A 22,611-nucleotide genomic window follows, 5' to 3' on the forward strand; every position below is an offset into this window, starting at 1 on the left:
CGGTTTGAAATCCTGAGCAGTCCAGGAGCCACCAAAAAGCAGCCATCTCCCTTTTGTATTCCTGTGCCTTCCTTTTCCCAGCCAAATCCCCCCTGAGGAATGTTAGAACATTGTCATTTGAGGGCAAGATATCACATCTCTAAGCACAGCATGCCATTTGGGCAGGCACAATTCCAGGTCTGGGTATTTGCAGTGCTTACCTGTGCTGCATGCTTATAGACATGTCTCCTGGGTGGTCCCCGCCCCCTCTTTTGTTTTTATACAACATTTTGAAATTTTGGCTATTTTTTCTTTCCTCGGAATCTTTGTTGAATATTTTTTTCCCATGTACTCTGAAATGCTCATTTTAGTGTTTCCTTTCATATTCAGTTGAGTGGTATTTTCTCTCTGTTCTCATTTCTATCCATTCTGATGTTACTTTCTCAACTAGCTCAGCCTTCCCGCCACCTTCTCTCTCTCTCCTCCCTGCCACGTGTTTGTTGCTGGTGGAACACTCAGATGTTCTTTCTTGTGCTTCTGACTCGCATCACAGGAACCCAGAGGTCAGCCTATTGAGTAGAGACCCCTAATAGACAGGACTCTGATTTTAGAGTCAGACAGATCTTTGTTCAAACCCTGCCTCTGCCTCTCTGTGTGACCAACCTTTCCTAGCCTCAGCCACTTGATGGGTAAAGTCAGGAGGAGAACCTCAGCCATACACCATAGTCCATGGGAATTCACTGCTGCCAGTTTAGTGACTTCCAAACCCACACCTCTGCATGCTGTCGCCATCTATGCTAAAGTCCTAGGGTGATCCTGTTTTACAAAATCACTTTCCTATTATAGATGATTTACAAAATGGATAGCTCCATGGAACTCAATTAAGTTTATAGCCGCAGTCATAAATCATAATTTATTTTTTCTTTTCTTTTTTTTTCTGCTGGGGGGGGGGGTGCACCCTCAGGGCATATCAAAGGTCCCAGGCTAGGGGTCGAATTGGAGCTGCAGCTGCCGGCCTATGCCATAGCCACGCCAGTTCCAAGTTGTGTCTGTGACCTACACCACAGCTCACGGCAGCACCAGATCCTTAACCCACTGATGAGGCCAGGGATCAAACCCACATCCTCATGGATACTAGTCAGGTTCTTAACCTGTGGGGCCACAGCGGGAACTCCCATAAATCATAATTTAATTTCCAAAACTTTGCACATCAGTAAAGTGACAAGTCAGGGAATGGCACTCTTCTGAGACTTCCTGTCTTGGGGATGGCTGAGGAATGGATGGCCCACCGCCCTCTTTGCTGTGGAGGCCATTGTGGATACATACAGGTGGGAAAGATGGAACTTGGGTGGCCTGTACTTGGGTCTAGAGTTTCCCTCTGGATTCACGTTCCTGTGATTTAGCTGTGTTCCCATGACCACAAGTCAGACTTTCCAAGCACAGAGTGTTTTTCCTTTCCTTTTCTTGAGCTCAGAATGAAAGAAAATCATCTTAATGATGATTTTTAACTTATGTGACATGCCCTTCACTGCTAACAATCTGTTTGTCTTTCTAACCTGGGCACAAAATCACCCTCTTTTGCTCTTCTGGCTGTGCCTCGTGAACAAACTGGAATTTTATGTAGCTCAGCAAGTGGGCTTTTTTAGGATCGGTAGAATCATACTCACTTGCGTCTTTGTCACTTTAGTGCCTGAAGTGCTAAAATTGTACATTATTCACAAACTCCAAGCATGAGTGAGGAAGAATGGGTCTTGGCACCAGAGAGGAAAATAAAGCTCTAAGAGGACCCCGAAAGTTGGATCCTGGGCATTATGACAAATGTATCCTAAGTGGTAAGATTTGCTTATTTTTATCAGTAAACCTGTCCATCTGGTTTTAACCGGGAAGAAAGGATTTTATGACATGGATACATATAGCTGTTTTTCGGGGTTTTGTTTTTGTTTTTGTTTGGGGGGGTGCTTTTTAGGGCTACATCTGCAGCATATGGAGATGTGCATAGGGGCTAGGGGTTGAATCAGAGCTGTGGCTGCTGGCCTACACCACAGCCACAGCAATGGAGGATCAGAGCCACATCTACCACCTACACCGAAGCTCATGGCAACGCTGATCCTTAACCCACTGAGCGAGGCCAGGAATTGAACCTGTGTCCTCATGGATACTAGTCAGGTTCCTAACCCACTGAGTCACAATGGGAACTCCACATACAGCTGTTCTTTTTTTCCCACTGCCATGGGAGATGGGTGGTGAGTGTTCCTTCCTTGGAATGTTTTCTCCATGACTTGCATTTTTATTCCTTCAAGTTTCTGATCACATACCAGTACCGGTGTTAAAATTGAGAATTCAGAGTTCCCGTTGTGTCTCAGTGGTAACAAACCCGACTAGTATCCTTGAGGATATGGGTTCGCTCAGTGGGTTAAGGATCCAGCATTGCCGCAAGCTGCCATGTAGGTCAAGTTGCTGTGGCTGTGGCATGGGCTGGCAGCTGCAGCTCTGATTCAACCCCTACCCTGGGAACTTCCATATGCCTCAGGTGCAGCCTCAAAAAGACAAAAAATTGAGAAGACATTTCTTGAGATGGAGGGAATAATATGCCATTGACTCTAGAAACAAGAAGAATGTATGGGGTCAAAGACTCTCTTCCCTGGGGGAGTTTACCTGAGATGTAGCCATGGGCTGGGTTGGGGTGGAAGGTAGGGGAAGACCGATTGACCTGGTTTATCATCTGAGTAGGAGCCACTTTGTGATTTTGTTGTAAAGGGATTGAGGTATCGTGTATCTTGAGACTGAGGTGACAGCAGCATCATGCTAAACTGTGCACCTCACTCAGGCGGGTGCTGAGTTCTGCAGGCAGTTGTGGCTGCTTATTGAGAAATGGACTATTCCTTTGTTTCAGTCTTTGGGTAGACTAATGGATAGCGGACAGCTCATGGGCAGTCAGACCTGACTTTGGCCTTGCTGGTCTCGGAATTTCTAGTCTGCAGAGCTCAGAGCAAACCAGGACCAACACTGCTGAGAGGACCGGGCTGGTCGGGCGCCTGGTGGGGCAGTGCTTACCCAGCAGCTCAAGTCGCTGTGAACAAGGGGCGGGCAGAGTGTGCTTTGTGTTTCAGTGTGCCTGTGTTTCAAGCAAAAACCAGTCTTGAGAGCTTAAACAGAAAACATCTCGAACAATCCATGAAATGGTAAACAAACCTGCCATTGAAGGAAAGAATGAGAAGTTGACAATTGCATTATTGTGATCCTGGGTGGGTTCATCCGCTAGGGTCGAGGAATAAAGAAAAAGGAGATAAAAAGAATCAGGCGAAATGAATGCAGTTGTGTCATTTCTTTCTTCCTTTGTCTTCAGTTTACACCTGGTAATGAACCCATGGAGGCTTAGAGATATTGTTCAAGTTTCCTTTTGTTTTATTTGTGTATGCTTGTGTGGCGGGTTTGTTTACAATTTCCAAAGGGGTTTTTCCTCAATCCTGAGGAATACGAATTGAGGAGGGGGAGGAGGAAAACAAGAAGGGAACGTATTTGAGTATTTTGAAGACAAGAGGTGGCCCCACACTAAGGGAAGCTGCTCTGTTTTTGTTTTTCTTTTCAAAGAGGCTGATGGGATGGATGGTACTAGTTTCATCAAATACGGGTTTTACAGCGCTCCTCCATGTCCTGCCTGGGGGGATCGCGCTTTGGAAAATTAAGTGTCCATCAAACTAGGAGGAGGCTGGTACAGTTTCAGTCCCATTCCCCCCTCTGCTTTTTGAAAGCTTTCAGAAAAGAGTCCTTTGTTTTCTTTCCAAGGAAAGTTACGCTGAAATTCATCTGTGTGGGATTCACAGATTTCATTTGTGTCATTCTCCAGCAGGTTACACAGGACCATGTCAGGGGATGCCTGACCCCAGCACGCAGAGCAACATGTTGGGAAAAGGTTCAAGACCTTTCTTTTCCTTTCTCTCTCTCCCCCCTTTTTTTTTTAACTTGAAAAATATGTATTACTTAAAAGAAGAAACTGAATTTTTTCCCACCACCCATCTGCATCAGATTTCCCCATCACTCGCCATTGGAGCTTTGCAGCTTTAAGATTTGTGCCTGTCACTTCCGACGTTTGCCTCCAAATTGCCAACTTTCAAATACCTTTCAGGGAAACTTGTTTGGAATTTCATTTTAATGGGATTTATGAATAAATCTCCATCTTAATGCTGACTAAGCTTTAAACATCCATTCCTGGAGAACACGATTGGATTTTTATATTTTAAAATTTAAATCACTTGACAGTGAAGGCATAAAACATTTTTATATTTGTGAGCACCATGTGCTTGAGCATTTCTGTTCAAGACCCCCCCCCTCCAGCCCCCCACCCGGTTGGCTTGAATAATTCTGGGCTGCCAAGAAGGAGATATTGCATCTTCTACTTTCCTTTCTCGTGTAGATGCCTGTGTACATTATGCGGGTTTATTTATCTCACCTACAAGGACGGGTATTCTGTGGCAGCCTGTTGCCACACTGCAATTTCCTTTAAAAAACAGTTTACTTTCTTCCTTCACTTTGAAACCTTTAACCTCAGAATTTTATTTATACATACCGTGAACCCTCAAAGTCAGATGAAAAGAAGTGGCACTTCCTCCCTACCTGCCTTTCCCCAGAGATGTGTTGTAGAATGTAAATGAAGATGAAAGCCGGGATCATAGTCAACCCCTTTCAAAAAGTACTCAAAGCTAATGCCGGGGTTTTCAAGCCTCAAACCTCCACTGTGTTCTCTGTGTCTGGTGTCATTTTCCCCCCATCTGTCCACAGACTCATCCTACTCCGAGCCTCCAGATGTTCAGCAGCAGTTGAACCACTATCAGTCCGCGGCTCTGGCAAGAAACAACAGCCGTGTTAGCCCTGTGCCTCTTTCTGGGGCTTCAGGGGGCGCTGAGCAGAAAACGGAAGCTGTTCTTCACTGCGAATTCTGTGAATTCTCCTCTGGCTACATCCAGAGCATCAGGCGCCATTACAGGGACAAGCATGGAGGGAAGAAACTCTTCAAGTGCAAAGACTGCTCCTTTTACACAGGCTTTAAGTAAGTGGCGTAAAGAGCAGCCTCGAAAAACAAAGTGGCTGCGCCTGCTCCGCCCCTCACCACACTCTTTCCATACCTTATCCAACTGGAGCTCAGGGGAGGGCCCAGCCCATGGGATAAGGCAGCGGTTGGGTCCAGCCTTCACAAAAGTAGGTTAGTTCCAGAAGACCCCTTTGACGGGGGTGGGGGGGGTTGGAAGGTTTGGTTAAGGAATGAAGAGCTATATTAGAGCAAATGGGTACCCAAGGAGCGTGAGATTACACAGAGGATTTCTCTGACCCCATTGCTTGAGGTCATGACCGTTTTTCTTTTAGAAGTTACCCCTGCCCTGTCCCTGCCTTTTATTTTATTTGTCTTTGAGAAAAAAAATACCTTCTTGAAAGCGAAATCAAAGTCAAGACAACATCAGGGCTCAGGGCTTCAGCTGAGGCCTGCACCATTTTGGCGCTATATTACGGATATAAAGCAATAGTGATGCCCCTGCACCCTAGTAGAGAATTCTTATTTCTTAAGATCATATACTTGAAAGCTGCCCGGAGAACCAAGACTCCACACTGGGAAGACTAAACTCGAAAAAGATAATCCAAGTCACTTTTGCTCCTGCATATGACAGACTCAGTGAACTCAAAGAATGGAGTGTTTCCTATCATTTAATCTAAACTCCTGTGATTTCCTCTCATCCTATGAGAGACCATTTAGATGCGTGGTTCCAAGTACGGAATGTAGAGCCTGACAGCCTAGTTTTGAATCCCAACTTTGCCACTTACTGGCTGTGTGACTTGGGACAAGTTACTCAGCCTCTCTGTGTCTCTGGTTCCTCACTTGTAAAATATAAGTAATAATAGTATTTACCTCATAGGGCTCTTGTGCGGAGTAAATGAGCCATAAATGAAACCATAAAGTGCTCAGCATAGTGTTTGGCCCAAAAGAAGCACTAATAATAGAAAGCTATAGTAATGCTGTAAGATTTTGGTGCTATATTACGGATATAAAGCTATTATTATCTGCTCCTGTTGCTGTCAGCCCTAGGTCACTCCAGTATTTCAGCACACACTCCACCCAGAGAGGCTGGAGTAGGCTTCACGCCCAAAGAAAAACATGAACTGATAGAAAAATAAGTCTCTTTTCCACCAACATCTTCGTTGCTGGGATTTGATGGGAAGTGTGCTACATCTCTGACTATTAATGTGTTTCAGTTGTTTTTGAGATAAATATGTATGTGACCTTAGAACTGAGAGAAGGCTAAAAGGACCCAGATAACAAGGGCCCACTGACAGGTGTACATGTTTCCTCAGAGAGGAGCACTTGGGTTAATAAGAAGGGGACCTTGCCCATTAAACTCTTGGTTTCATCCATTTTTATGAGACATTTAAGGCTTTGTAAATGTTGAAGTTTTGAAAAGGATGGAGGAGGGGAGGCCATGGATCCTCTGCCTTCGAGCTGCTGCACCAGCTCTGAGTTTCTTTTACTTGGTCATCAACCATCCTGACTTCCTAACCAACCTAGCCTTCCTTCTTACCTGTGAAGAGTTGCAGAGGCAGCTGACACACAATCCCAGCTTTAAAACAGTCCCTCTCCTTCTGAGCTGGAGGAGACATATATTCTCGTGGGATTCTGTTTTACATTTTAAAGAGGCAACCTGGAATTTGCAACCATTAAGTAGGGAATCTATTTCTTTCTCTTTAAACTCGGCCCTGAGCCCAGCCACATAGCAACATTCCCAAAAGGAAGTTACCTGGTGTTCCCGTTGTGGCTCAGTGGGTTGAGAACCTGACATAGTGTCCATGAGGATTAGGGTTCAATCCCTGTCCTCGCTCAGTGGGTTAAGGAGCCAGCATTGCTGCAAGCTGCATTGTAGGTTGCCGATGTGGCTTGGATCTGGTGGTGTTGTGGCTGTGGTGCAGGCCTCAGCTGAAGCCCTGATTTGACCGCTAGTCCAGGAACTTCCATATTCTGCAGCTGTGCACCTAAAAAGAAAAGACCAAAAAACGAAAAAAGGACGTGACACCTGCATGACAGTGCTTAGTTGTCGCATGAGTGACCAGGGAGCTTGTGGTCAGCAAATATGACAAACGACCAAGGTTTTGGCCCCTCTGGCGGGGTGTCTCTGTAGCAGGGTTGCAGGTCAGGGTTGTTGCGGGGAAATGATCCTTTGTCACACTCATGGGCTTCCCCCACCTCTCTTCCAGATCTGCTTTTACTATGCACGTGGAAGCCGGGCATTCAGCGGTCCCCGAGGAGGGCCCCAAAGATCTTCGCTGTCCTCTCTGCCTCTATCACACCAAATACAAACGCAACATGATTGACCACATCGTGCTGCACCGAGGTAATCTTCCGGGCTTGCTTTTCTCGGGGGCAGGGGTGGGGACGGAAGGGTGGCTCGGGTAGCATTAGAGGGAAGCCAAGTCGCAAGGTGGCAGCGGCACTTTTGCCCTAGTCCCTTGTTCCTCACTTCATCTCCTGGCAAGAAACCACAGTGATCACCCTGGTGAGCCCACAGGGTCACAGCATCCTCCCACGGGGAGGATTTTCTCCACCCGGAGGGAGGCAAAGGCGATGGACTCTGCAGAGAACACTTCTGCGGGGCTGTCCAGCGCCAGGGACTTTTCGATTCTGAATCCTCTGCTCTCATGGCCTTGCTAAGAAAGGAGTGAATGAGAAACAGTGGGTGGGTGAAGACTCCTAAAAGGTGAGGGGAGCTCCATCATTGTAGGCAGTTCTTTGCAGGAAAACCACAATGATGATCTCCTAAGCAGAATGTGGAATCTCCTTTGAAATGGATGAAGAGAGAAAATTCCTTTTTTTTTTTTTTTTTTTTTGGTCTTTTTTGCCATTTCTTGGGCTGCTCCCTCCGCATATGGAGGTTCCCAGGCTAGGGGTCTAATCAGAGCTGTAGCCACTGGCCTATGCCAGAGCCACAGCAACGTGGGATCTGAGCCACATCTGCAACCTACACCACAGTTCACGGCAACGCCAGATCGTTAACCCACTGAGCAAGGGCAATGATCGAACCCACAACCTCATGGTTCCTAGTCGGATTCTTTAACCACTGCACCACGACGGGAACTCCAAGAGAGAAAATTCTTAAACCTAACCGTGGCCTGATATCTATTAGAAAAGCCATAGGCTGTGGCTTTGAATTCTGGTTTTAAAGTCTTCTGTGTTTAACCTCTCTTGCATCCCAACCAGAGGTGGCAGTTCTGCCTCTGAGATGCCGTGTTAAGTGTCCAGAGTGTTTCAGATGGATGCATCTGGGTGTTCCCTACATGTTGGCTCCTTTCATCCACTAGGATGCTTCTTGTAGGTCCTCTTTGTTTTTTCTTTGAGTTGCGTTTACTGCTGGCCAATTAAAACACTGTTAAACAGCAGGCCTCCTCTGCATTGGAAGGCACAGTATGTTTTTTAAACACTACACTGTCCAGAAGAGATGGAAGCCAAAGGTGGATGGAAAAAGATGACCAGAGTACCCATTGCCAGTCTCTCTTGCTATTTCCACCCACTGACCTTTCCATCTTTTCCTTCTTCCCTCCCTTCTCTTCTTTCTCTTCCTGCCTGCTTCCTTCCTTTGCTTCTAACCTGGGAAAGCTTTTCAGTATTTGCCACATGCATCTCAAAAGTACCAAGTGTCTTCAGCTTTCCTGCTGAGATGTCACTCTAAAATGCCAGATGTTTGGGGAGCATTTTCCGAGTTGCCCAGCCACTTCCCTAGAGCCACTGCCTTGGGCCAGCGCATTTTGTGACCTGTCAGCCCCATGTGCTACATCCAGCCCCCCTCCTGGCAGGCTCCAGAGATGCCCACCGGCTAGGACGCCGCTGGCAGCTGGGGGAAGCAGTGGAGGAGTGTTTAGGCAGGGATTCTTGGCTGAGTGGCCCCTCCTGGTGCCGCCTCAGTCACCTGGCTTCTAGTTCCCCGCCCACATGTGTATTGGTGGCTCCAAGTTCCTCACTGCTTGGGGTGAGGCCACACCAGCACTGCCGCACAGCAGACAGAAGCCAGGAGATCTCACTTCTCAGCGGACTTCCTCTCTCCTCCATGTTGCTGCCTGCTGGGGTCCAAGCCTTGATACCTCATGAGCTCCGTGATTTTCCTTCTCCGAGCTGAGAATTTGAGAAAGGGGGAGGCGGAGAGAGCAGCGCTAATGCCTGGAGCGTGCCCTAGAGCTTCTCACACACTGGTCACTTCCTCTGGCCACACTGGGAGGGACAACACCGTGACCTATAGTCCTGTTTTACGTCTGCGCAGCTTAAAGCTGGAGAAGACGAGCTTTTCTTTGATTCAGTGTACTTACTTGTGGTCATTTCTGAAAGGTATCTTAAAGGATAGGTATGCAGAACCATGCGATTAAAAACAGGTGAGGAGACTGGAGCACATGCAGAGTAAGGAGAAAGCAGCTCAACGTTCACCTGAAAGTGTGACAAAGCTCCCCTAGAGTTTGGATGCTCGGGGTCCACCATGAGGTGCTGTGCATTTGTCAGAAGTGGGCTGGGGACCCCTGCCTGCTATGGGAGAGAGAAAAACAAAACCAAAATCAATTGGACTTAGAATGCGTGTTAGACTTTTGAGTCTTTGTTCAGGAATCGGAGTTGCTGAAGGAGTTTCTCCAGTGGGTTCTCCTGCAGGAGCTGTAGTGTATGATACAGTGTGTACTGTCCCCATGTAAATACAGTGCTGAGTCCCACGGGCCCACGAGAGCTGATGTAGTTTAACCAAAGTCACCCAACCTGTCAGCAGGGAAGCTCTGGGTCCACCCCTGTCCTCTGACCCCATCACCCATCCATCAGAGGGTTTGTCACTGGTTCCTTACTGTCTCGTCTCTTTCTTTATAGAGATAATGTATTTTATTTTATTTTAATTTTATTTTTGCTTTTTAGGGTACCTGCAGCATATGGAGGTTCCCAGGCTAGGGGTCGAATCGGAGCTGTAGCTGCCAGCCTACACCACAGCTCGTGGCAACACTGGATCCTTAACCCACTGAGCAAGGCCAGGGCTCGAACCTGTGTCCTCATGAATGCTAGTCAGATTTATTAACTGCTGAGCCACTATGGGAACTCCTAGAGATAATTTATTTTAAAAGAAGCATGGGAGTGTATAGATATTATCCTCATCAGGCTCAGAAAGTGTGCAGTCCAGATTGAACACGAGCACCTGAGGGCTGATAGCAGTGATGATGACATTGATTCGGCAGCAGTGGTTACTGTTACTCAGTGCTTATGAGGAAGCCGTTGTACTAAGTGCTTTCCAGTAAGTCATTTTATGAAATTTTCACAAAACCCGGTGTGGTGGGTATTACCCTTATCCCTGATAACAAGGGAGGAAACAGGATCAGAAAGATGGAACATCTTACCTCAGGTGGAATGACTAATAAGTGACCCAGCTGGAACCTGGACCCAGGCTTGTCTGACCCCCCCCTCCATGCCTTCACCCTCCAGCCATCACGTTGCACTCCTGGGAAGGTGCTTAGTGGCACTCTGTTGAGCATTCTAGTAGCCACAGCATCAGGGTAGGAGGATGGAGCGATCATGAGGCCAGAGGTCAGAGAAGAAGGCCACGGTGCTACAGGTGGCAGGGCGCTTCAAAACAGCCATGTCTGCCATCCGCATCCTGGCCTGGCTTTGGTGTCTGTCTCGACTTAAAAATGGCAGCTCAGTGGGAAGCTGGTCTTGACAAGTCAAGAAACAGGGTTGGGTGTCTGCCTGGCAATTTCAGGTTGGGACTGTGCTCAAAGTAACAAGATGTGGCTCTTTCTGCACCTGTGCTCTCCTTACCCTGTGGATGAATAAACATCTTTGGTCTCTAGGGCCTGCAGTAAGAGAGCTTTCTGAGACCTTCGTTAATTACAAGACTTGGAATGAAAGGCAAGAAAAACAACTTCTGAACTGGCCCTGAGACTGCACTACTGTTTGCAGGAATAGAGTTTCCTTAGCTTTTTGTCCAGACAAAAATGTTAGGTAGAGTAGAAGGGAAAGAGAATCCATTTCACTCCGGGAACATCTGAATGGCAAATGACCATGGGATCATGTTGGCTGTGGCAAAAGGAGAGCATATTGTTTGTCCAGGCATTCCGTAGGCGTTCATCATTTGCTCGTTCCGGGCATGCCACGCTGGCTCCTTTGGGTTAAGATGGCATGTGTGAGACCCAGTCCACCCTCCTCAAGGTGCAGCATGTGCTTAAGTGTTTATCCAATCCTGAGTGACTAGAATCCAGGAAAGTCCTGGTGTCAGACAGATTCCTGTTGGGGGGTGCAGGGGGGTGGCTTTCAAATTGAGCCCTGGTAGTGTTTCTGCAGACAGAGATTTAAAGTGGGAAGTGTTTGTTTTCTGGGGGACTTTAAAACAGCATAGATACATTTTCTTACTGTTTGGGAGGTTAGAGGTCTGACATCCAGGTGTTTGGGGCTCCACTCCCTCTGTGAGCACGAGGAGAGCATCCTTCCTTGGCTCTCGCCGGCTTCTGGTGGCCCCCAACTTTCCTTGGCATCCTTTGCCTTGTAGCTGCATCCTCCCATCTCTGCCTCCGCCTGCACGTGGCCTTCTTCTGGGTGTGTGCCTGTGTGCCCTCTCTTCGTAGAAGAACATCAGGTTTAGGGCCCAGCCTAATCTGGTATGACTTCATCTCCACTAACTTGCAAAGACCTCATGTCTGAAAAACCGAGGAGGTCACATTCTGAGGATGTCAGGTGGACATAAATTTATGGGGATGACCATTTGACCCACTACAGAAGGGAAGGAAAAATTTCACAAGCCACTCAGGTGAGTGGAAGCAAGATGTCTTTACTGTTCTGAAGGGAATAGGAGGCAAGGCTTGGAAAAGTCTGCTCCAGCCAAACGAAGGAGGACTTGAGTACCAGCCTCAAAGCAGAACGATACCCAGTAGACAGAGGGGAAGCCGGGATACTGGTGGGACGCCCGGTGAGTTCTAATTCAGCTACAATTGAAGCCAAGGATTATAGACCCATCTCTGTGAGGAAGAATGAATGGAGGTCAGATCAACATTAGGTGAGGATGGCCATGATTGGACCAGTTTAACCAGGGAGAAAGGTAAACCCTGAGACTTCTGTTTCAAGGAGCAAAGGTGGTGGTAGGACGTTTGGTGGGTTTTCATTCGTGCTATAAATATTGAACACCCCCTGTGTGCTAGCTCAAGGGATACAGCCAAGAAGAATCAGGCGAGGTTCGTGCACTGAAGGAGCTTGAACTTTAGAAGGAGGGGAGATGGTGGGCGAGCAAGTAAATGGTTTCAGAAGTACCTCTGCGTTGAGTTTATCAGCTTTGGCAGCACAATGTCTCGTGCCTAGCTTTGCCTAGATGTACCTTGGATGCCTACTCAAACCTGAAAAATTGGGTACAGATTGAATTATAGGCATGAAACACAGTTTTGCCAAATATTTACATTATAATTACGGAGCTATGTAATGATGGAGACCGGTCTCCAGTTGGCATATTAACTTCAAGTTTCTGGTTCCCAGCCTGTAACCTCAGTATGTACACAAATGCTGAATATAACTGAACCCTGCAGGTGGTATCTTTTTGGAACGGAACTAATCTGCCCTAATTTGTCTGATCAGTATCATTTTCCCTGAGAGGGAAAAAAAAAAACTCTACATTGAGATTGACAGTCTTTCAGTTTATTCAGTGAAATTACATGTTCCCTTCATCCCCACTCACACACGTGCCTATTAGAATTAGAGGTGCAAGAGTTCCCATTGCGGCTCAGTGGAAATGAGCCCAACTAGTGTCCATGAGGATGCAGATTCGATTCCTGGTCTTGCTCAGTGGGTTAAGGATCTGGCATTGCTGTGAGCTCTGGTATAGGTCACTGACATGGCTCAGATCCCACATGGCTGTGGCTGTGGCTATGGCATAGGTCGGCAGGTGCAGCTCTGATTTGACCCCTAGCCTGGGAACCTCCTGTGGCCAGGAACCTCCATGTGCTGCACCTGTGGCCTTTAAAAAAAAAAAAAAAAAAGGATCAGAGGTGCAATTCCCAGCTCTCTCTAGCTTGAGGGTGGTAGCCTGGCTAACATCACAAGGTCGTAACTTCACATAGGAGCTGTTGTGCTTATGTTTATGTGTTTTTGTTTACATGATATTTTGGGATGGTGGCTTTCTACTGCTGTGTTGCTTGTTTGGTGGGCCTTTGGTTTGGCCCAAAGAGGGTCTCGGGCTTCTCTCTTGGTAATCTGCATTCAGAGTTTGTCAGAGGGAATGACCTCCGGATCTCACCCTGCTGCATTTAGGCCTGGCACGTTGTGCGGAGGAAAGCTGTGTGTATTGTGGTCTGCCTTTCAGGAAGGATTTTTACTTGGTGATTCTGGGCTCCACAGTGATGTGGTTTTTTTCACTGTTTTGAACAGAAGTGACTTCCCCACACTTGGTAGTTGCGATTCTGCAGATTTCTCCTCCAAGCACCACGGGTGTTGGACGGCACACACTTATGGGCTCTTGGTGAGCCGTAGCCCCCATGTGTTTCAGTGTGGCTTCCAGCCTCTTGTGCTTTCTCTCCAGCTGCAGGGCCAATCATTCTTGAGTCTGAGGAGGTGAGAGACACCATCTATCTTAGAGTCGAACTGGTTAAGTCATAATATTTTTCCAGCCAGTCCTGGAAGCTGAGTCACCATGAGTGTGATTCAGGCCTTGATTTCTTACTCAGGGTAATTTTGAGAGGTGTGAAATCAAGAAAGACCCACAGTTGTTGCTGCCCCCAAAGCAAAAGCCCTGAGCGCTGAGCTTCTGGAGCCAAGACAGGGCTCAGGCTATACCTGGAAATGTTCCAATCTCTCACTTTATGTCCTTTCCTTGCCTGAGCCGTGAATAACCTCATTCAGAAAACGCTGTCGCTCCCTTGCCCGCCTTTCAGTCTGTCTTGTTTTTTATCTTGGTCATGTTAGTTAGCCAGGTTTGTAGAAAGGAAAAATAGGTAACTTTTCTTCTAAAATTAACATCCATGTAACAAAGAGAATTGGGATGTTGGTAATTCTTAGTTTGGACATGGGAAGTCTTATACTGCAGAATAAGTCAGCAGAGAAATGACCTTTTATAAAATCTAGAAGATCCTGGAAGGAAATTCAGATAGAAATGGTTGCCTTAGACACTGATAGCTTTTGCAATTTTGAACTATTAGGGGTAAAAGGTTTATAAGTGCACAGCATACAGATTGGATGTACCCTGATTGTTCTTTTCAGGAGTGATGGAGGAGGGTGCTTGCCAAGGTCAGGGGACCCAGCCTCGGAGGTCACAACTTTGTACTGAACTAGGGAGCGACTTTGAGGAACCAGTTTAGCAGATTCCTTCCGTTTCCACTGAAGATGATCAAACTGACTCTGCAGGGCATTGTGAGAATGAAGATTTGCCGAGAGAGTGGGCCACATAACCCTATTTGAAACGTAGTGTGTGCTTCCTAAGTGGGAGCAGCCAATCACAGTAACTGTTATTCTTCCAACTCTAAGGCATTATTCTGAGCGCTCCTAGACTTTGTGCAAAATGCACTTCGACACACATACTGAAAATGGAAATGGCAAAGAAAACTAACCAGAGTGGTAGAGGAATTGAAAGGGAGACTTATTAATAAAAAACCAAGTTTGAAAGAACCGATTATTTCCGGGGGAGAAGGGAATGCGTGGAGGACGACCGAATGCCTGTCGTCCAGGTGTGGGAGGCATTTTATACGGAAAATGATGGCCAGCTGTTCTCCATCTCCACCGAGGTCGACAGAACTGGGGCAGACGGGACAGGCCAGCGCCAAAGAATGAAAGTGGAAGCAGTAGGAACTACAACATATAAATTAGGAACCAACTGAGGGAGCCAGAGCAGGGGGGTGGGGTGGGTGGCAGGTCTCAAGGAAGGTGCCAGAAAAGTTCAGGTCAACACTCCCCATGAACTCCTGAGGTGTAGTGTGTTGGGGCAGGTCCCCTCGGTTCAGCCTGCACCCCCATCTCTTGCCATGGGCGCCAGCTTGCTCGTGGCTGATGTCCACGTGCATCTGACCAGGAGCAGTAGGTTTGAATGCCTGGCACTTGGCTTGGGGCAGGGTTCCAGCCGGGGTCCATCTTGCCCCCTCAGGGTGCAGCTGTCAGGCGGCATTTTTGATTATCCCACCTGGGGAGGAGGGGGTGCTGCTGGCATTGGTGGGGGGGGGGCCAGGGATGCTGATAACACCCACAATGCTCACAAAAGCCCCACCCCCAGCCAAGAACTCTCTGTTGCCAAAACATCAGTAGTGCTACTACTGAGAAACCGGGCTTAGAGGAGTAGAGCCACGTAGCCCGGGCTTTCTTAAGGCTCATTAGTTTCCGCCAAAGCATTTTTTTTCCTCCATTTACACCAAACCATGGAACTGAATGGTTAGAAGACTGTTAAAACATTTGCTATTCTAAGAAAATGTGTGGATTCCATTATAATCATGTGTTCCTTAGCTGTCTGCTCCACTTTGGTTTAAAAATATTTATATTTCTAAATAAGCAACTGACTCTTTGTATAGGGAAAATAACATATGCATTAGAGCTCTGGGGAGTATGGTACAGACACCACCTTCCACGCTTCCTCTGCCCAGCTTTCTGCTGGCCAATTAATCACTGCATTCAGGGACTCGCAAGGCAGGGACTGCCCTGCAGTGAGAACCTGCTGGTTGAGACCAGGGCTTGAGCCGTTGGGTGGGAACATTCCCCAGGGGCCAGAGGCAGGCCAACAACAAAGGGAGCGCTCCCCGAGTGAGCGGCTTCAGCGCGCACCGTTCGGATGCTCTGGAAATGTGTCTACCCAGTGACTCTGAGGATCCATCACGCTTTCCTGACTTAATAACACATTGCTGTTTCTAAATAATATAAGTATATGTTGTGTGCGTCCATTTGTAAACTTTGAGTCTTCTGAAATCCAGACACAGCATGAAAACACACGCTATATTTGATCCTTGCATAAATAGCACAGATTTTAATTTTATCCCAGTTATGGATATCTGGCGCGGGTGCCGATACTCTGGGCAGACTGGTGTGAAATTTAATTTGAGCAGTTAAACACAAGGGTGAGGGCGTACAAAATAAACAAGCACACGCACTTCCAGCCCTCCAGCATTTGGTATGTTAACGGGAAAAGCACCCAAATCCTCTCTGTCTTTTATTTTCTCCCTTGTGACAATCAGATTACAGATTGTCTGAAAAGGCTCAAATCCTCCGCATCTCCCACGCCACCCCCTCCTCCCCCCAGAATGTTGCCTGCAGCCGTTTCATCTGCAAGAGCTCCTCCGAGTTGGTCGGAGTTTTCAGTGAATGAAAGTGTCCAGGTTTCTTTGTTTACAGATTTGATCTTAGAGATCCCCTTGGTTTCAAGGAAAGGAAAACAGCCTCCTTGAGAACATCTCGGAAGGGGAACCAGGAATGGAATTGGAAATGATAGGAAATAACACATTTGCAGTTCGATAGACTGGTGTATGGATCTCCGCCTGGGCAGTGACTGAGTTTGGGACCTTTGGAGAGTTATTAAAAGCGCAGTTCCTTTACCAATTTGTAAAAACGGGAATAACTCCAGCCTGACGGAGTAGCTAGGGAGGTACACAGTGGTGGCACGTAAGCGCTCAGTGAGTGTCAGTTTCCTTCCTCTGTGACATCTGTGAAGGCCACTTGCTGAGGAAGTAGGACGTGCCGATGGTTGCTGTTGATAATCATTTCACGTTAGTAGAAATGCCATTCTTCTCTCTTCCTTTGATCACCTCCATTCAGGAACTGGCCACCACCATTCAGCCTGCCGTCTCTTCATGGGGTCATTCTGGGTATTGAGCTTTTGGCCTTAACAACACCCATGGGTCCCAGCAGACTCTGGATCTGAGGAGTTGCGGAGGGGGGGACGTTGTATGCGTGCAGTTCACAGACCCAGAGGCATGAGGAGTAACAACCCTGGACGGGCGAGTTTCTCCTCTATACTCCCAAGAACGGGCCGTCTGCTTTCCCTCAGTAAACACTCCCATCTTTATATTCAATTTGTTTCCACAGAAGAGCGCGTTGTCCCCATTGAAGTGTGCCGATCCAAACTGTCAAAATACTTGCAGGGAGTAGTTTTCCGCTGTGATAAGTGTACCTTCACCTGCTCCAGTGACGAGAGCCTCCAGCAACACATAGAAAAGCACAATGAACTGAAACCTTACAAGTGCCAGCTCTGCTACTACGAGACCAAGCACACAGAGGAACTGGACAGCCACCTTCGGGACGAGCATAAGGTGCGTGCCCGGCCTTGCTGCCGCCCTCTGCCCCCACCCCTGGGGGAGGGGCTGGACTCAATTTAGCCACCTCCACTGTACGCAAGACGGAGACGAGAGCTATGATAATGCTTACAGTGAGGTCGCGTTTACTCCGTTACAAAAGATCTGTAAGGTCATTTCAGACCATTGGAGACCTAGATGAGGGAAAGGACACCACCCATAATGCTACCCCCCAAATCTAACTGCTTAATGTTTTTGGTCTCTTCCATGCCCACTTTCCTTTTTTCACTGTGATTATACCTTACATGAAATAGCATGCCTTCCCCCCCTTTTTTTTTTAACTTATCCCAACTGGAGTATTTTTCCATAATCTTATATTATCTATCTCAAGGGTAGATAAACTTTTTCGGTAAAGGACCAGATAATTGGGAGTTCTCGTTGTGGCTCAGGGGTTAAGAACCCATCTAGTATCCATGAGGATGCAGGTTCTGTCCCTGGCCTTGGTCAGTGGATTAAGGATCCTGCTGTGGCTGTAGTGTAGGCTGGCAGCTGCAGCTCCAATTCAGTCCCTAGCTTGGGAACTTCCATATGCCACAAGGGCAGCCCAAAAAAAAAGAAAGAAAGAAAGAAAGAAAAGAAAAGAAAAAACACCAGATAGTAAATACTTTAGGTTTTCCTGGCTTAGATGGTCTCAGAGGCAACTGCTCAACTCTGCCCTTACAGCAAGAGAGCAGCCCTAGACAAGACAAATGCATGAGCATGGCTGTGTTCCAATAAAACTTTATTTATAAAATTAGGCGACAGGCTGTGGACCCGCAGTTGCTGGTCCCTATTCTATCTGATGGCTCTGCCACTGTGGCCTTCGGTCATGTGAGTTGTTGCTGACTACCAAAGTTTTCCAAGGCATTGCTGTGAGACACCTGAACATTGTAAGGACTGTAAAATAAGTGTTTTATATGGGGAGGGAACAGATTAGTACACAACATAGAATCCTTATTTATGAAAAGAATTCTCTTCCGGAAGCCTGCTGAGCAGAGGGTAAATCTGAGAGGATGGCTTCCTCACTTCTCTTAGGACTTACTTGGCATATCAGGAATTGAGACAGTTGCTGGTTTGGCTGTTGTCCAGAGTGCAGGGAGTTGGGGGTAGGGGAGGGTGTGTGTGGTTATGATTTGTATTCGGTTCATGAGCCTGTTGAAATGTTTTCTAATTAACCAACAAATCCAAAACATGTAGTGAGTGTTTACTTAAGGCACAAGGAGAAGCACTTGTGATACTGTTTCCTCTTTGCTTTTTCTGTGTCCTGTCAGTGGAAATACAGCTCTGCTTTTCTGGCTGTGCAAAGCCAAGTTACAAAGATTGCTGGGTGAATCATCTGCACCCAAGGGTTAGAATTTTTCTGCGGGGTGTTGAGAGAGAAGGCTGTGCTTTATCACCCATCTACAGTTTAGTGGTTTTATGCTAACTTTTCTGCTTCGGAGTGCATTCATTTTCTAACGGATCTGTCCAAAAATGAAAGCAGAAAGAAAAGCCCTAATTATCTCACTTAAGAACTTTCATGCTCTTTTTTTTTTTAATTCAAACTTCCTGGGCATTTCTGCCCCCAAAGTGAAAGGAAAAGTGCTCATCCATTTCGAGCTCAGTTTTCTACATTTAGGCACATGTGTCTTGTTTACGTAACCACCTCGGGTCTTTTTATTATAGTGTTGAAGCCATCAGGCTGGTATTTTGGGACAGCAAACCAGGAAGATAAATCCTTCCACAGTGGTTGCACAGTAGCCGTGAGTCACTGGGGAGCCCCAGAGAAGTCTAGAAACCATACCAGATGTGAAAGCAGAGGCTTTCCGAGCAGGCGTGGACCCCTGTGGCTTTGGAATGTGCATCAGGCAAATGGGTTACTCAGGAAACTTAGACACCACCCCCTGGCCCCCACCCCACCCCCCGGCCCTGTTTAGAACTTTGGGAGCCAAAAAGAACTGGGTTTGAATTTTGTCTCCACCATTTACTCTACAGTTTCAGCAAGTTACTTAACTTTCTGTATCTGTTTCTGATTTCTGAGTGGGAATTGGAGAACCTTTCACAGAAGTTTGGTAAGATTAAATGAAGTCCTGGTATTTCCCATACTTTGAGGCCCATGTCTAAGTCTCTTTGTGAATTGAACTGTGTTCAAGTCTAACAACAGCCTATCAGAAAGACAGCTAAGTTCCTAAACATGGAAAATATACTGTAATGTACTACACATGCTATACTGTGTATACACTATATATAATATCTATATACCACATATACTGTAAATATAAAATCACTAAAATATACTCTATACAAACACTTTAAAATCATTACAATGTCGTATAAAATCACCGACTATAGTTTGTATTTTAGGCACAGTCTTTGATATGTTATACTTTCACAATGCCTTGTTAGGTTCTTTAATTTTACTCTTCGTGATTGAACAGCTTATTAAGTCCAGTGAACACCTAACTAAGGCTAAGAACCCCCACTCTCAGCATGCCTAATGACTTTCATCTTTGTCTCAACTGTTGTTAAGTTTATGAGACTTATTAAAAGTTCCTTCTCTTCTAAACGATGCATATAAAATGCAGTTTGAATTTTTGAAATAATTATTCAAATACTACTTTATAAACAAAGATAGCAGTACTGTTGAAACTGACAGGCAGTGACATTTTGCACGAATTAAAAATAATCATTTGTTGGGGTGGAGTTCCCTTTGTGACTTAGCCATTAACGAACCTGACTGGGATCCATTAGGATGTGGGTTCGATCCTTGGCATAGCTCAGTGGGTTGGGGGTCCGGCGTGGCTGTGGCTGTGGTGTAGGCGGGCGACTGCAAGCTCCAATTTGACTCTTGGCCTGGGAACTTCCATGTGCCGTGCGTGTGGCCCTAAAAAGCCAAAAGAAAAAGAAAAAGAAATTCACTGTTCCCAAATAGCCTGGGGGAGTTGATCTTGTGGAGGCTAAGGGGAGAGAATAACCAGAGAAGGGGCCAGAAAAAAAAAAAAAAATATATGTATATATATATATATATATAAAAGAAAAAAAAAGTCATTTGTTGGGGTGAAGGATATGCAAGTCTAATTTCAGTGTTCATGAAAAGGATATGGGAGAAGCAATATGCAGTGTATTACAGAGAGGTTTGTTAATGGTTAAAATACAACAGTCAAGAACCATAAGGCAAGAACAAAAAATTAAAGCCATAAGAATTAGAAAGGAAGAAATAAAACTTTTTGTTCATAAAGGATGTGCTCTTGGTAGGTAGAAAATCTTAATCTGTTTAAAGAACTACTAGAATATTAGTGAGTTTAGCAGAGTTGCAGGATATAAGATCAATATACAAACATCAATTTTATTTTTATATACTAGTAATGGGCAATCCAAAAGTGAAATTTTACGAAGATCAGCTCATTTATAATAAAAGCAAAACAGATAAAATGCTAATAATTCATAACTGTGAAAGCTGTATGCTGAAAACTACAATATTGTTGAGAAAAATAAAAGAACTAAGTTAGTGTAGTATATACCATATTCCCAGAGTGACAGACTCAATGTAATCAATCTATCGAAATCTCAGTATGCTTTTTTCTTTGGTAGAAATTGAAAAATCGACACTGAAATGTGTATGGAAATGCAGAGGACCTATAATGACTTTAACGGTATGAAAAAAGAAAAAAATTGCGGAGTTCCCGTCATGAGCTCAGCAGTTAACAAACCTAACTGGCATCCATGAGATTGCAGGTTCGATCCCTGGCCTTACTCAGTGGGTTAAGGATCAGGCATTGCCGTGAGCAGTGGTTGTGGGTCGCAGATATGGCTCGGATCCCACGTTGCTGTGGCCCTGGCATAGGCCTGCGGCTGCATCTCCAATTCGACCCCTAGCCTGGGAACCTCCATATGCCGCGGGAGCAGCCCAAGAAATAGCAAAAAGACCAAAAAAAAAAAAAAAGAAAGAAAAAGTCCAGAAAACAAACCCTAATATTTGTGGTCAGTTTGATGTTCATCAGAGGTGCCAAGATACTAAGGAAAAGATAGTTTTTCAACAAATAGTGCTGTTCCAATTGGATTTCCATATGGAAGAGAGTGATCACTGACCCTTACGTCACCCCCAACACACAAATTAAAATGGGTTATAAACCTCAGTGTATGGGCTAAAACTATAAACTAGAAAAACAGTAGAAGAGTTCCCTCGGGTTAGGGAAAAAACCTTAGTTATGATACAAAAGCTGTGAACATTAAAAGAAAAAGGAATTTCGATGTCATCAAAATTAAATTTTTTGCTCTTAAGAAGACACCATTCATAAAATGAAAAGGCAGGCAACAGAGTGGAAGCAATTATTTGCAGAATAACAAAGGACTTAACTGAAATATTTAAAGAACTTTTACAACTCAGTTGTAAGAAGGTAAACAGTTCAATTAAAAGTGAGACAAAGATCTGGATAGCCTCTTTCCCATGAGGATTGCAAACGGCAAATGATGACATGAAAAGATGCTTAATGGGGCTCATCCTTAAGGAAGTATAAATTAAAACAACAGTAAGATATCCCTACCCATCTACTAGAAATGCTAAAATTAAGAAGACCGATAGCAACAAAGTGTTGGCAAGATTGTGGAGAAACTGGAACTCTCGTCCAGGGCTAATTGGAATGTACAATGCACATCTACTTGGGAGCATTTCTGGTGATGTGTTTAAAAGTTATACATGCACTTACCATCTGATCCAGCATGTTCATTTGCACACAGAGTGGTTGGATAAACAAAATATGACGTAGCCTTACAATGGGATACTACTTATCAATACAAGAAATCAGCTACTGGTATATGTAACAATATGGTTAAATCTCCAAAACGACATGTGAAATGGACAGAAGCCAGATACCAAAGATGACATGTTGTACAATTTCATTTATATGAAATTGCTAGGAAAGGGAGAACTAAGAAGACAAAGCAGATCAGAAGTTGCTTGGGGCTGGAACTTGAGAGCACCCACTGATGGCAGAGGGCATGAAGGTACTCGTTAGAGGAATAGGAGATCATGGCGAGGATTGTTAGAAATGCACCCATTTACTAAAACTCATTGAAATACTCGTTTTTAAAAAAGATTAATTTTATGGTAAGTAAATTAAACCTCAGTACCTAAAAGATGCAAGTTCCCCAGGACCTAACTCACGGTAGGTCCTCAATAAATGCTCATTTTCTGCACTCTTTTCTTATGAAGCTGACCCCGGGAACAAATAGATCTATAAAGATGCTCGAGATCCAGATGAATGTGTAAACCGCCAAAAATAAAATGAGCAATAGACTTAGCAGTTGGTTCTAAACTAAGGTTACTTATTTCTTATAAAACGATGTGTTGAGTGCATTGCTCATTACTTCCTTCCACAA

General features: G+C 45.6%; 1 protein-coding gene and 1 long non-coding RNA gene across 51 annotated transcripts in view; one reads left to right on the forward strand and one right to left on the reverse strand.

Moving 5' to 3' along the window:
* ZNF462 (zinc finger protein 462) overlaps positions 1–22,611 on the forward strand; it is a 150,121-nt gene that overhangs the window by 110,748 nt on the left and 16,762 nt on the right. For all 50 annotated transcript variants that reach the window (XR_014825038.1, XR_014825105.1, XR_014825040.1 and 47 more), the window contains 3 exons: positions 4,759–5,026; positions 7,216–7,352; positions 17,009–17,232. Coding sequence is in view for 35 of the 50 variants with exons in the window: in XM_013993738.3 (XP_013849192.3) it covers positions 4,759–5,026; positions 7,216–7,352; positions 17,009–17,232 (629 nt within the window). In the remaining 15 variants the exon portion in view is untranslated. The remainder of the gene's footprint in view (positions 1–4,758; positions 5,027–7,215; positions 7,353–17,008; positions 17,233–22,611) is intronic.
* Positions 12,631–17,860, reverse strand: LOC146407129 (uncharacterized). The gene is made up of 2 exons (XR_014825696.1): positions 16,211–17,860; positions 12,631–15,122 (listed from the first exon to the last, which is right to left on the reverse strand). It is a non-coding gene; the product is annotated as an uncharacterized LOC146407129 (long non-coding RNA).

This window comes from Sus scrofa, chromosome 1, assembly GCF_054392235.1.
Source record: "Sus scrofa isolate SSC_HxYL_T2T_F1_AM1 chromosome 1, Sscrofa_HxYL_maternal_Yorkshire_Landrace_v2.0, whole genome shotgun sequence".
Classification (NCBI taxonomy): domain Eukaryota; kingdom Metazoa; phylum Chordata; class Mammalia; order Artiodactyla; family Suidae; genus Sus; species Sus scrofa.